The sequence below is a fragment of the Protobothrops mucrosquamatus genome, unplaced genomic scaffold (assembly GCF_001527695.2).
Source record: "Protobothrops mucrosquamatus isolate PMUCROS unplaced genomic scaffold, P.Mucros_1.0 scaffold_27, whole genome shotgun sequence".
NCBI classification, from domain to species: domain Eukaryota; kingdom Metazoa; phylum Chordata; class Lepidosauria; order Squamata; family Viperidae; genus Protobothrops; species Protobothrops mucrosquamatus.
In genome coordinates, this window is record NW_015386103.1 from 433,544 (window position 1) to 449,167 (window position 15,624).

Below are 15,624 nucleotides of genomic sequence, written 5' to 3' on the forward strand. Positions count from 1 at the left end.
ACATCCATTGTACCATCCCCGTGGCTATGTGATTTATATTTGGATGCTTGACAACTGGTTCATATTTATGATGAAAAGTTTAAATTTTACATTGAATTATAACTTAAAAGAAAACTTTTACAAGGTGATGTATCACTGTTATTTATCACCAGATAAGCTATCTAGAATGTATAAAGGTATTTCAAATGAATGCTGGAAATGGAAATGGAAAGAAGGCACTTTTTATCATTTATGGTGGACATTTGATAAAGCAAAGAAATATTGGAGAAGGGTTGACATTTTGATACAGAAAATCCTTAAAGTAAAAATAAACATGAAACCACAGACCTTTCTTTTGGGCTTAATGGAAAAAGATTTGGACAACTGGTTCATATTTATGATGGTCGCCGTGTCCCACGTCATGTGACCCATCTTATGTGACCTTCTGACAAGCAAAGTCAATGGGGAAGCCAGATTCACTTAACAACCGTGATACTAATTTCACAACTGCAGTGATTCACTTAACAAATTTGGCAAAAAAAGTCATAAAATAGGACAAAACTCACTTAACAAAACATTTATTACAATATATCTTGAAATGTTTTTTTATTTGCCCCCTCCTCCCAAAAATTAAGGTTTTAAAATCAACTCTTTATGAGCCTTCGTTCAATCCAAAAGTAACCTTACCACAAAACAGACTCAAGCATTTTTCTTCCATCTGTAGCCCTTTTCCTTCATCCAGTCTACTCCTTATCACATGGGCTGTTGAGGTGCCATCAACACTGGGTCCATATGTATATTTCTTGAGTGACAGCAATGTTTTATAGTTCACTTTAAAAAGTGTGATCTCTTTCCCAAGAGTAACAAAAGCTGTACTTCGTTTATTCTGGGATGTGAGGACATAATCATTTATATCTTAGCAGCAGCAAAGCTTAGCAATAAAAATATAACAAAAAGGTAAAGAATCTTTGCTAATGCATCTAATGAAACGGCAATCAAAATGTTTATTATATATATATATATGCAAAAGAAAAAGATGGACTGAAAAATGCAAAGGGTCTGTGCTTTGATAAAGCCATGCCTCAGCTTCGGCAAGCTAGTAATGTCTGGAAGATGTTCCTAATTTTGTTGACAGAAATGTTCTCCAGACCATCTTGCTATTTGGTTTCAGTTGTTTTGGAATCTGGAAATTGTCTCTTCAAAAACGATCATTGTAGAACTGATTAAAAAATCTTTCAAAACGTGTGGGAAACTTGATTGCTAAAGTTGAAATGTTAATGAAATAAATGCTCTGTGTGTGACAAGAATGACTTTGATATTTCTGATCTTCCTTCTGGCCCTCATGTGTAGGATTCTGGAATTGACATTGGGGACATCTCAGAGAGGAAGGCCTTGAGGAAAAAGCTGCAGTGCAAGACCTTCCGGTGGTATCTTGTCAGTGTATATCCTGAGATGAGAATGTACTCTGACACTGTCGCCTATGGGGTGGTAAGAGACATTTTACTTTTGCTTGAGCAGTCCTAGGGAGGAAATAGTGACGAGCGGTTTCCTGCAGGTGGACAGAGAAAAGCCTGAAGAAAAAAATGTGTCTGTTTATAATAGCAATAGCACTTAGACTTATATACCACTCCACAGTGCTTTACAGCATTCTCTGGGCATATTATAATGTCATTATATTGCCTCCAACAATCTGGGTCCTCATTTTGCTGACCTTGAAAGGATGGAAGGCTGAGTCAACCTTGAGCCAGTCAAGCTTGAACTCCAGGCTGTGGGCAGAGTTAGCCTGCAATACTGCATTCTAACCACTGCACCACCAGGGCTCTGGTGTTGTAGTCACAACTGAGAGTGTTGTGATTAATTAGCACTGGAAAATAGCGTTCGTAAGGACATAAGTATTGTCCTGATGGATCAAATCCCTGACTCATCTACTCCAGCAGTCTTGTCTTACAATGGCCAACCAACTGCACAAGGAAACTCACTAGTCATTCAACAAATAACCTTCAGAAGATTAGGAGCCATCACTTCCATGAGTTGGTCTACCTCTTTTTTGAAGCCAGTTATGTTGGTAGCCAGCACTAAATTTCATGGGAGCAAATTCTAAAATTTATATTAAAAATATTTCATTTTGTCTGTCCTGATTCTCCCAAGATTCAGTTTCATCGGGTAAGCTCTGATCCTAGTATTTGGGGAAGAGAAAAATAGCTTGTCCTTGCACACTTTATCCACATCATGCATCTGTTTGCATGCCTCAATCATGTCCCCTCTCATTCACTTCCATTCTAGATTAATAAACCCAAATGTCACATTTCTTCATAGAAAATTACTGTAGCCCCTTGCATAATCTTAGCTGTCCTCCTTTGAATCTCCTCTAGCGTCAATATATCTTTTTGAAGTGTGGCAAACAGAACTTCACACAATATTCCAGATGCTTTATCTCACACATAAACATGTTATTCTTTGTGTGGAGTTCAATTATTGTTTGTGTGTGTATGCCTTCAAGCGATTGATTACTTTTGTTAGCAGCCTGGACAAGTCCCCGTACTCTTCTTGGCACGTTTTTGGAAATGATTGGACATTGCCTGCTTCCCACAGTTGGTATGGTATGGTAGACTCAAGTTCACCCAGTGGGTTTTAGTTTTCTAGCCCAGTGCCTTCTCCATTATACCAAAGTGGCTCTCATTTAAAAATTAAGCACACATTAAATGTTTTGAATATACTAATTAGATGTTGCAATATACTTGTAAATAGCCACCTATCTGGGCAAGTAAAAAAATTATCTAGGTTACCATTTGTATGACCAAAATAATAAAAATTCTTGGGTGAATTTATCTAATAATTTAATTAACCCACAAATGAGTTCATTTTCATCCCTGAATTGCTTATGGATATAAATGTTTGTTTGGATCATATATAACAATGAATATATAAGCTATTTGTAATGATATTTTATTTTCTGGGTAGTTGAATCCTATACCAGGCAAAGAATTGAATTAGATTATCTTCAAGATTCCTTCCAATCCTATGTTATTTGTACAATCTTTGTACTATAGATATGCCATATCTTGGCTGCTGAAAACTGGATGATCACTAGCTTAAAGGAAAGTGATAGTTGTATGCTTCTCTTTGCTACTATACAATAACCGTCCACATATTTGGAATCCTAATATAGTTTAGACAGGTTTTGTGAACTTTGTATTTCTATACTGTTATATACAAAGCAATAGTATTTTGCAGTACTGTGAAACAAGTTGGGTATTAAAAAATTGAATCCAAGGCACTAGGAAGATACATTGAACACAATTTACATTGTATCATCTGGCAATAATAATTATTTGATAGAGGGTTTTGTTTTTGTTTTTTGGAAAATGCACATTAATGATCTGAACAAACCTCTCATTTACTGAGCAAGTTTACTGTTGGAATCCTAGTAAATTTTGAATTGAATTGAAATTCTTTGATCTTTAATTGAAATTCTTTTTTTTTTAATTCAAAGTTGGCTGTAAGGTCTTGAAGACCTGGTTGTTTTCCCAGGCGTTGCATTGGGATGGATGGTGCTCCTTGTTGGATGCGATTTATCTGTGTTTTTGTATAGAGGGACCACAACCCACCTGGCTTTGCTTTGAATTGTGCTTTCCTAGTTTATTATACTGTAAGTTGTCCAGAGACAGTTCAGAGTCAGGTGGTGCCTAAATTTAATTAATTAAAAGGTATATTACAGACTATGCTGAAGTTTCACACTGTGCATTCCTACTTAATTTAAACAGATTAGCCTTTTCTTTCAATGATAGTTAAACATTTATTACAAAAATATAGTTGCAAACAGGTATAATTCTTGTCCTGTTTTAACAAGTAATTTACATTCTTTTCTTTTTTTGAGTCCTTACCCCTCTTCTCTATATTTCCTAGCTACAGAATTCCCTAAAAAGTGATCTGTGCCTTGATCAGGGACCAGATACAGAAAATATTCCAATCATGTACATCTGCCATGGAATGACACCACAGGTTAGTAAGATTAATCTTGCATCCTATTCTCACCCATATGTAGAAAGAACCATACTGTAACTAGCAATTATTTTTCTACTACAATACTTTCTAAAACTGTTAATAATAAATGGAAATAATATTTGCTCCTGATGTTAAGTATTATGAATCTCTTAATTAGTGCCTTGTCAAAAAGTCACAATGAAAAATTAAGAATGCATAGAATTGTTGGCATAGACTTTTATTTTTCTTCCTAGAAAAAAATAGAATCCGAAGTGTGAATACTTATTTCATGGACATTTATTTCCTCTATATTTCTACATCTCACATATTAATGTTATTTACAACACACATGTGCACACACACTTATTCTTCCAGTAAATATGCTTGAGTTTATAATAAAAGAGTAGAGAATTATAGTTCTTTTGGCTTTTCAAGAAACAATCAGGCATGGAAATCCCATGGTTTAATTTTGGCCTTTGTTATAGAAGCATTACATAACATCATGTAAGCATTTCAAATGTTGCTATGCAAGTTTTATTTTAGACCAATCTGTTGTGATTTTCTAGAAGAGTCTGTTTTCTAGGTAATACAAGATGAACCAGGGATAAAGAGATCCAAAGACCATTAGAAACTAGAGAGCTGCACTTGTAATAAATAATATAAATTTTTGCCTCCCTTTTGAGATGAGATAGGAAAGCAGCCACCCAAAGGAGAACCTTTTCTGTGGATGATCTATTGAGTTGATTGGAATCTTAGAAATCCTACACGGAATTCCTAGTGGTTTATATTCCCATATTAAACATACATGTATCACAGGATGGCATCTATTAGTTGTCTTCAGAAGTTTTACTTGTAGAATATCAAATAGTAATAGAAGTGAATTTGCATGATTCAATGCTATCTAAAACTGTATTGTTAAATCAAATTAGTGGAACTGTGTAATCATGAATTGATAAATATTCATAGTGTCCTTAAGATTTTTTCCAAAGACCTTTATCACATTCTTTTTCTTTTTGAGCTTCTTATATGTTGCCCATACATTGTCAATAATATGATCTGCATATTTTGTGAAGGGGATGCATAATATTTGACTAAAGAACCAACTTCTAACAGGAAAAGATTTCTTTAGATTGAGATACATTGGAAAGTTGATTGTCTTTGCTCAGTTTTTGTTTCTATATAACCGTGAAAAGATATTCAGCCTCCATTTTCACACCTAGTAGAATTGGTTTTCCTGTATAAGATGTAGTTAATATTGATTGTACTAGTGAGGGTACACTGGAATAAATTATGAATGGTGAAGAGAAATTTTCAAAGTCTGCTTAGACACTGCACAGGCTAAAGCTTTTCTCTCCTCCTCAACCTTATTTTTAATAACTATCATTTGCCAAGGGGAAAGTCTAACAAAATTCAGTGTTCTTCAAGTAACCAAGTCCTTCTTCTGTTATTCATAAGTTATTAAAAGTCTTTCTTCTTTACCTTCTGGAATTATTTTATAATATGTTTTGATGTATCCTTTATCTGCTATAGTAATGCTAAAGAGACTGTTGCAAATTCAGACTGAAAAAATGTAATTATATTATGGCGCACATAAAAGGTTTTATTATTGGCATTTTTGGGGGATTTGATTGACCTGTTTTGCAACTAAGTACAACATAAATCCTACATAAATGTTCTGTCAGTGCTGTAAGTTTTTCCAGAAACTGAAGTTTAGCACTATACTTTCATTAATTAGACTTGATGTAGACTAATGTCGATTAATACAAAAAAAAAATACGATCTGAACTAGATGAGTTTCTCCAAAATTGACTTTGATATATTTTGGCATTTGCATCCTAATTTTGTGTCTTTACTGGCCTATACTTCTGTTCGCCGAATTTCCTTGTGGAGATGATATCAACATGAAGATATGTAGGAAACATATTAATTTCTGAATATATTTTCCAGTTTATCAAGTTTGACTACAGATGAGTAGATAGACCTGGACTGGTCTGCATCTCACATAACCTGTTATCATTTAGTTCCAGCTTCTGAATAATTGACTCTTGCCCACCCATGTTCTGGAGGTTATACATTTGGCAAAAATGTTTCTGAACCAGAATGTATGTGGACATACCTATCATGTGTTCTGTCATGAAAATGTAGTAAAACCTCTGCCATTGTTTTTTCAATTACTACTGACTATGTCTATAGATAGCTTATTTTATGCTGTTTTTATTGCCCAAAGGCCATGATTAGAGATGGTTTCAGTTATCTGATGTTGCTGCCTTCATATTCCAGAATTAGAGGATGAACAAAACAACTATTGTTGAAGCTGGGAGACAATTTAATGTCCACCAGACAGATAGGCATCATGCTTGCAGCTTCCAACATTTGTTTCAATATTTTCTATTGCTTTTTACTTTAAAAAAATCAAAGTGGTTTATATAATTAATAAATTTTAAAAATGAAACAGAAAAAAGTTATAAACCAGTACGGTATATATCCTACAATGAACACAATAAGGAAACATTAAAAATAAAAATAAATTAATAAGACTTATAGCAGCTGGTAAGAATAGATAAAGAAGATAAAGAAAAAAGGGGATTATTAAAAGAAGATTTAGACTAGGCCAAGTTAAGATGGCCTATGCATTAGGCCATCTTAATAAATGTCCTACTGCATCACAGACATTTATTCAATCTAGAAACTGCATTAGTATAGATGAAACACACTTCAATATTTCAACAAAATGAATATCCTGAAACTGGGATGTGATCAGCAAGTCTTCCTTATGAAAACATATAGTAGACACAGTAGGCTCGTAAGAAAGCAGGTGGTTGCAAACTCTTTAAAGCTAGATGTGACCTCCTTAGGGTGATGTGTGTGTGTGTGTGTGTGTGTGTGTAAAAACTGTGATATCCTGGCACATTCTAGGGCATCTCTAGAGCAGCAGCCACTAACTTTTTGGACACCAGGGACCGGTTCTATGGAAAGATGTTTTTCTGTGGACTGAAAGGGACGGGGTTTTCCGTGCTGCCTGCATCCCACAGATGTGGCTTCATTTGTTTGCCCGGCCCAGTTTTTGGCATGCAGTGGACTGTTGCCAGTCTACAGACTGGGGATTGGGGACCCCTGCTCTAGAATATGCTTGGAAATTGTATTTCATGCTGAAAGATTCCAGATACAAAGAAAAAATCCAAATGCTCACAATATCAGAGAATCACTGGGATGTGAAATAGGAAACTTGCATATTCTGTTTTTGTAGTATTCAGGCCAGATGGAAGCTTCATTTGCAGCTGCATTGCTTATTTTACAAAATACATTTTATAAAGATCATCTTACTATATGTTTGACAGATATATTTAATATGTGGTTCTTATTTTGTTGCTGTTGTTTGCAAGCAGTGTTCAAACATTTAAATTACACAGAAGAGTATCATGTGAAACTATGCAGTCAATAAAAGTATTTTTTTTTAGATAGAGAGAGATACAGGTCCAAGGCCAACAATTTGGAAGAACATTTGAGAGAAGAATATTTTGCATAGTTGATGTGTCTGTACACTGTCAGCCAAATTTTAAAGCATCTGTTAGTTACTTGATCCATTAAATGTCAAGAAGTAGCTAGAATGTTATTATGAATTTGGGTATAATTCAGAGGTAGGATTCAAATATGTGAACAACTGGTTCTCTGTGTGGATGCTGCTTCCAGAAGTCCATTCTGAGCCTGGGCAACAAAAAATTAGCTACCGGTTCTGCGAACTGGTGCAAACTGGCTGAATCCCACCACTGGTATAATTCTGCCATTAACTTGGGTTTTATAGAAACAAGTGTCTGAAAAGAAAGACCATTAAATGTTGCTTCCCTGCATCATGTTCTTTTCAAAAGTAATTAGCTCTGGTTTCATTAGAAAGTAAGATACTTTAATTCTATCATTATGTTTTCTCTTCTTTGTCTATCAAGGACATTTTTTAAAAAAGTATTTACAGAAATAACATTATGGGATCAAGTTAATGGAAGTTAATGGAATGAAAAGTTGCTTTTTTTTTCCTGTGGAAATGACCTGCAGTTAATGATCTGAACCCTTTTGCTATAAACTCTGACACTGTTATCAATAGAATTGTATTTATTTCCTATTAAGAATATGTTGCTCCCTTTGTGAAATACAATTGCAAATTCAAATATTAAAACGTATGCATTGCTACTTTTCTATCCCCATTATTTTCCAGTTCTGTACAATCATGCTTCCCAAAGTGTTTGCAACTGCACTGCAATTGTCTAACTAGCCTTTGACATGACCCTGAATCAAATTTGTTTTTCTGAATGATTCTGTTTTCCTTCCATTCCATCTAGCATTCAATACCATTGATCTAATGGTAGGAAGTTTTCCCCCCCTCCCTCTATTCAAGCACAGCAGTGGCTGCCTTTTCCCCATCAAAGGCCAGATAGGCTTTGGAATGGAGCTCTCAGATATATTGTTTTCCTGTTTAGGTGGGGAAGGAGCTGCCCCCATTCCAACAAAAAGAAAATGCTTGCACAGACCCTCCAGCTACATGCTCCTAAATGTGTGTGTGGGGGGGGTGTCTGCGCTAATTAGAACAGTCAATAATGCATTAATTGGACTTGGGATAGAAGACAGGCTAGCAAGTATTAGGAAGTGATTTAGAGCATATAACAGAATAACAATGTTGGAAGGGACCTTGGAGATCTTCCAACCCAACCCCCTATTCAAGCAGGAAACCCTATACCAATTCAGACAAATTGTTGTCCAATCCCTTCTTTAAAATCTCCAGTGTTGGAGCACCTACAACCTCTGGAGGCAAGTTGTTTCACTGATTGATTGTTCTCACTATAAAAACAACTCATCAGCTCCTTTGTGCCTATAGCCCTAATATCAAGACCAACGATCTTGGTCTATTAAAGCAGGCATGATGAGGGATTGAGGGACTGTGAGAGCCATGTCACAAAACATTTGGAAAACACCTCTTTTGTTTTATATCTATTTCTTCAGAATCCTACTCATCGGACTATAGTTATGCCACGACATTGGGACTGCATACCCAATACCACTTGAAGTCCTGCCAATGATATGATTCCCAAAGAGAGGAATGTATCAGGTAGCTCAAGAGCTGCACAAGATCCATGTCCCCTGATCCAAACTGCACTCACTATGTTGCTAGTGCCATTCTTTAATTAATTATCCCACCCTATATGCCTGCCTATAGACAGAATCCTGCCAAACTAAAGCAAACTATTTGCATCATTAATGAATGAGAAGCTCTAGGGAGGAGCTGGCTTTTACCATCTTCCTCCCAACCACACTATCTACATTTTACTCTCTCTTATTCCTCTGGAATGCACTCCCTTGCTCCTGGGAATCTAGACTACATTCTGCCACCTATCAAAGCATGAGGATTATGCCAAATCCTGCAAGTTTGGGACAGCTTTAAAAAGAAAAGGCTATTTATTAAAAAAAAATTAAAAAAACTTTGGAGGTGAGCAGAAATCATATTAAGGCACCAAACCCCTAATATAAGGTAATTTTGTGTTTTATCATATGTCTGAAAAATATCACATTTTTAAAGATCATTTGAAACAAAAATCACTGACGTAATGTTAAATTTCAGCTTTGTGTAATTCAGGTAGTCGTTTTAACAGAATGCTACTAAACAAAGTACTCTTGTTACTGAGAATTTCTAAAAAAAAACCTCATCTGCATCAAATCAGCATTTGTTTTCTGAAAACATAAAATGAGCAGGTAATCAAATTAGCTGTGTTTCTGCAGTTAGCCATTTAAGCTTATACTTTAATAATCAACTTGGACACAGATAATCTATCATTTGAAAGTAGGGGAGGGTAGACTCTAAAAACTGTTTAAACTTGTAGGGACCAGTAAGTTTTGGATATTTCCAGAAGCAGAAGATATTTTTCTCAGTTAAATTGGTTCATTTCAAGAGATACAGTATTAGGGAGATATATTCTCTCTTAGGGCAGAGGCTATCCTTGGTAATAGATGGAGAGGTCACTGGACTTCTGCAAAACAGTGGAATAAATTGTATATGAAATGTGTTAATGAGAAATTTTATTTTTGTATTTTGATCTTTCAAATTGCGTGTTTCTTTTTTACTCTCTGTAATTTAGTATACGCCTACAAAGACACAGACATCAGGCCAGGTACAGCTATAAATATCTATCCTGCCTGAAACTCAATCTCATAGTTAGGGAAAAAAAACAGCAGAAACTTTTAAGGATTCATTTCTGCTAGATAAATTGCTTCGCTTGAGACAAAAAATAAGCAATTCATGTGCAATACATACATACATACATACATACATGATTTGCATATTGGACATAGAATCACATTCTATGCATTAGAATGTCCCATGGCTAAACTGGACTACTTTCCCTCATTTTCAAGTCAACAAAATTTGAGCCACTCTTTTCACAGACTTGAGACTCCACTGCTTCATGTTTACATAACAGTTCTATCTGGTCTAAGTTGGTGATCAGATTTGCCAGTTTCAGTCTTTGTATCATCTCATACTTTACACCAGCTATAAAGCCCTTCATGGCATAGGGCCAGATTATTTGAGGAACCACCTATCTCTAATATTTTTTTGCCCATTTATTAAGTTTCAGCAGAATGGAATCAATTGGGGTCTCCTCAACTAAACAGTGCCATCTATCAGGGCCTTGGAGACATGTCTCCTCTGTCATGGTTCCTTCCCTACACTCCCCCAGAGACCCATATGGTTCCCACTCTTACAGTTCTGAAAGGCACTGAAAATTTCTCCCAGATTCTGGAAGAAATGCTGATTGGTAAACTCTTATAAGAAACTCTTGTATGGTTTCTTTCTTGACAGACATCATGTTTCTCTATTTCAGGGGTGTCAAACTGCTGGCCCATGGGCTGGACGCGTCACATGGAAGCCACGCCCACCCCATTGCCAGCAATGGCAAAACTGTCCTGATACATTGTGCGATGTCACGTGATGTCGCAAGTTTGACATGTCTGCTCTATTTTATTGTTTTGGCTTGTTATTACATAAGGGGTCCAGAGTTGGTTGGAATCAGGCATTATTTAAATGTATGTAAATAAATACATAAAAGTTTTTCCTTTGTCACTGGATCTAGGAGGTACCAGGTATGTCTCCTGTCCCTCCCTAGTTGTGAATGACTCAAGGACATTCCATTTCACTTGCTATTTCCATTTTCATATTAGCTGGAGTTTACAAATCCCCACCCCCCTCACAATCTCTCTCTCTTTCCTCCTGCCTGGGAATCTCAAAAGTGAGAGCTGGAATTACCAGATGTCATGCAAAAGAAAGACATGTTCTCTTTTTTTCCCCATTTGTCCTTCTTTCCAATTGTCCATGTTCTCCTTTGCTTATTCAGATATCCCGCAACCCTATATTTGGCTGAAATTGGAGATATTTGTCTTCCAACCCACCCTTCTGCCTCCTTTTTTTCTTGATATTGGACAATAGAAAGTTCTTGTCTTCATCTAGAGATTACTAAATTCAGGATTCTCTTTTTCAACTTGAAGGACATGTATTTTTCATTCTTAGTGGTTTAAAATTTTTCTCTATTCCCTTCTCCAAACCAATCTCCCTCTTTCTTGGAGTCAAAACTGCTAGCAGACTCTGAAGCCAGAACCTACAGTGTGTGAAATGGTTTATACCCCTGAGGGTATAGTAAATGGAACTGTCAAAAGAAGTTAGCAGTGTCAATATCTTCTGTTACTTCCCCATGATTTTTTCATATCTAGGCGATCCTTTTAGTGAATTAAATATTCCAGCCTGCTCCTTTTGCACTGGGAATCTAAATATACTATTTGTAAACCACCCAGTCTGCTTTAGGTGAGAAGGCCAGTGTAGAAATTTGATGAATAAATAAAAAATATATATTCCACCTTGAATTCTTCTTCATCCCCAAAATAAGATAGGGAATTGAGGGCAGAGGTGCACAAATGGCAATTTGGCATGAGAGAAGCTTCCAGAAGCAAGAACAAGTGAGGGAACACTAAATATGTTTTCAATATAGCCTGAGGCTTCAGGCAAACAAGTATAGATCTGCTCTGTACAACTACAGGAAATGGTCTAGTGAATTTAGCATCCAATTGTTTTTTAAGTTGTATGGAGAAAAGAAACCCTGCAGAAAATCAGCCACGCTTTTCAACATTAATGGGGGGCTTCATGGGGGTGCAAAAGTAAAATTTAAGGCACTTGAATGAAGCTCTGGCACAACCCATCTGATCCTTGAGGAGGTTCTGACCAGCTTACAATTTCCTTGAGAAAGCACAGTTTATGAGACCATCGAAAGCTGGGAAGCATTTGGCCACAAGTTTGGATGGTAGCAATGATTGGCTTGAATTAGTGACATATGAGTAGAGGAATGAACTGGGTTATTACCAGCAATTTTGGCTACAATTAAAAAAAAAGATTAGGGCAATGGTCTTGGTGGTGGTTCCATTAAGAATGGAAGAACTGCCATAAGGGAACATTTGTTCTCTCACCATCTGACTATGGATGATGGGCAGCAGACAGATGGTGCTTTATATCCAAGAGCAGAAAAAGAGCTTTCAAAAAACATGCTGCAAGTATTGGCCTTCCTTTTATCAGAAAGGAGATGGCTGGTCAAGCCAGTTTTCTACAAAAACTAGTTGAACAAACAGTTGAGTGGCCTGAAGTGTAGAAGGGAGGAGAAAGAATTAAATGAGCTCTCTTAGAAAAGTGGTTAGGGATCACCAGAATGGCATCTAGACTGTTGATTCATGGCAGATTTATACTTAAGGCATGGCTTCTCCGATTGGGAGAGCATGAAAAGAAAATAGTTGATATGATAAGTTGGCGAATGGCATTGACAGTGACAAAGATAGACTTTAAATCCATTAGATAAATTGCATTATGGCAATAGAAGTTTTACATATATCGTATATGCAAACTCAACTGGAGTTGGGTGGCCAATACATTTAAATAAATAATCATACATAAGTAATAAAAACTGCCAGCAGTAGAATATAGGAATTAAGCTGAGTCTATTTACTAGCCCCTGATTTTAAATCTTAAGCCTATTCCTTTCACCATTTTGAATTAACAGTGTTTTAGTCAGGCTTTCTCTAACCTTGAGAGCATAGTCCATTTGCTTTATATTTACACAAAGGGGCTGCATGGCCCACTGATTCCTCCTTGTCCAGTTTCAGCGCTGAAAACTAAACTGGCATTAAATGTCTATGGAGAGTCTCAATCATCCAGGTTATGGTTGTCCTGAAGGTGGTTTTTCAAAAGGCAACTGGATTTTGTTTTTTCTTGAAGACATTTCGCTTCTCATCCAAGAAGTTTCTTCAGTTCTGACTGAAGAACTGAAGAAGTCACAACGGAAGAAGCTTCTTGGATGAGAAGCGAAACATCTTCAAGAGAGAAAAAAGTCCAGTTGCCTTTTGAAAAAGCACTTTCGGGATAAACTGTACCAGTGTCAAGAGGTAAATCCAAATAATGAAAGAAATTCAGAGATGGAATTCCTTTCTCACAATGTAACACATTTCTTTTTCATTGTAGTGGAAGCATTTCTATAGGAAAATTTGACCTTTACAAAGCATATTAAACTGCTCAGTAACTGGATTAGGTATATCAATAGATGTCTTTTTTCAAAATCGTAAAATCCAATATTCCCTCTTTTTTTCTTTTGCACAAGGATGTAAGAGTGGTTTCCTCCCCCTTTTTTTTATTTATTCAGGCTGCCCTGGCGGCATATCATGGAGCTGTAAAGAATACTAAAGACAAACGAGCATCATGGAGGCCAAAAATCTAAAGGAAGTGATTTAACACTAGTCTGCCATGCCTTGGTTAAAATGGAAGACTTCTCTTCAATTAAAAAAAAACCCCTCTTCTACTTGATAACCTGGATTTTAGCAAACCCGTGGCATATCCTAGCATATGCACTGAAGCTATAATCTTTTCGTCATTTTGCAGGGATACTCCTATTTGAATTTTCTTGTGCATGTGCAATACACATTGTTGTCAGAGCCATGTATTTTCACACGGAGGTTTGGCACAGTCAGAGCAGAAGTATGCACTATTCTTCACAAATCTGGGGAATAACTTTTTCAGACTTCTAAATCCTTTGCTTTTCTCTTAGCCATTGCCAGTAAATAATGACATGCTTCCTATTGTACTAATTGTTGCTGCTGTTGTTCAGTCACTAAGTTGTGTCCGACTCTTCATGACCCCATGGACCATAGCATGTTCTTCACTGTCTCCTGGAGTTTGCCCAAATTCATGTTGTGTTGATGACACAATCTAACCATTTCATTCTCTGCCTTCCCCTTCTTTTGCCTTCAATCTTTCCCAACCTCAGGGTCTTTTATAATGATACCCCTCTTATTAGGAGGCCAAAGTATCTGAGCTTCAGCTTCAGTGTCTGTCTTTCCAAAGAATAATCAGGGTTGATTTCCTTTAGGAACTGTATTGATTACAGTATACACATAAGTGTATACTGTAGCTATTTATATACATACATTTATATACATACATTTAGTTATAAGTGTATGCATTGTACACATATAAATATGCCCAAGCTTTTATAGAATTCCAATGTCTCCCATTTCTTGTTCTCAACTGTTCAAGTGTCCAACAATTTCAGATGACAGCCAAAAAGAAAAAAAACCAAAGCAAAAAGAAGATGAGTTTTGAAGAGAATATGTAAAAATATACTTCTAAAGATCTGAGAGCAAAGCCTATCATTTTTTCTATTCCACTTTGATGAGAAAGATATAAAAATGATATTATTCCAGGTCTTAGGAAATCTATTCCATGCTTGTTAACTCCAAAATCATTTTAAGGATATATTGACTTTTTTTCTGTTTCATATTATAAAAAATGATGTAAATTTTACATCTGTATCTCTAGGAGCAATGAAAAAGAATATTGGTGTGAAGCCTAGTTTATAATCATACATAATAGCAAAGAAGCAGCAGAGTGCTCAAAGACAGACACATTGATTTCCTGTTTCAGAAGCATTGTTTTTATATAGTTTGTAAATTATACATTAGGGCAGCAGATTCCAATTTGTTTACTTTGGGACATTTGGGCTTTTTCATACATTATAATAGAGCCTATGAATTATAACATCTAAAACACACGTGGAAGTAGTTTGCTTGCCTAAAATAGGGTATTACTTTGTATTGTGCTAGTAATTGCTAAAGGTTAAGAGTAGCTTATGGTGGTGATTAGAGAAGCATTATAAGCTTTTCCTGAAGTTAGTATGCAGCAATCAGCATTTGGGCACTTCAACTCTCAGTCAGTCATTCACAAACTGGAATATACATAAATTAAAGATATTTTAAAAGTTCTGAATTTCATGTGTGTGTGTGTGTATGTGTGTGTGTGGTAATAGCACCTATTTTATGGAAGTTTTAAACCCAGTAATGCCTCCCCCTCCCTTTTTTTAAACTTCTATTATCACATGTAGGGTTTTCAGACATACGTCACATAAGATAATCATTTTAAACATACTATCCCTTATACATGTCCCTCGAAAGCCAGTAATCCATTTTTTTCAAATTGTAACATTTTAACCGTAAGTGGGCAAAAGAGTCCTTGATGCATTGATGTATCACAAAAAATATTAGTTTTTAAATTCAGAGGATGTTGCATTATGCAAAGTCATTTGTGAAGCTAATTTC

The 15,624-nt window shown here is 36.0% G+C and overlaps 1 protein-coding gene across 1 annotated transcript in view; it reads left to right on the forward strand.

Moving 5' to 3' along the window:
- GALNT18 (polypeptide N-acetylgalactosaminyltransferase 18) overlaps positions 1-15,624 on the forward strand; it is a 318,489-nt gene that overhangs the window by 268,035 nt on the left and 34,830 nt on the right. The window contains exons 8-9 of the mRNA XM_015832460.1: positions 1,330-1,467; positions 3,886-3,981. Coding sequence (XP_015687946.1) covers positions 1,330-1,467; positions 3,886-3,981 — 234 coding nt within the window. The remainder of the gene's footprint in view (positions 1-1,329; positions 1,468-3,885; positions 3,982-15,624) is intronic.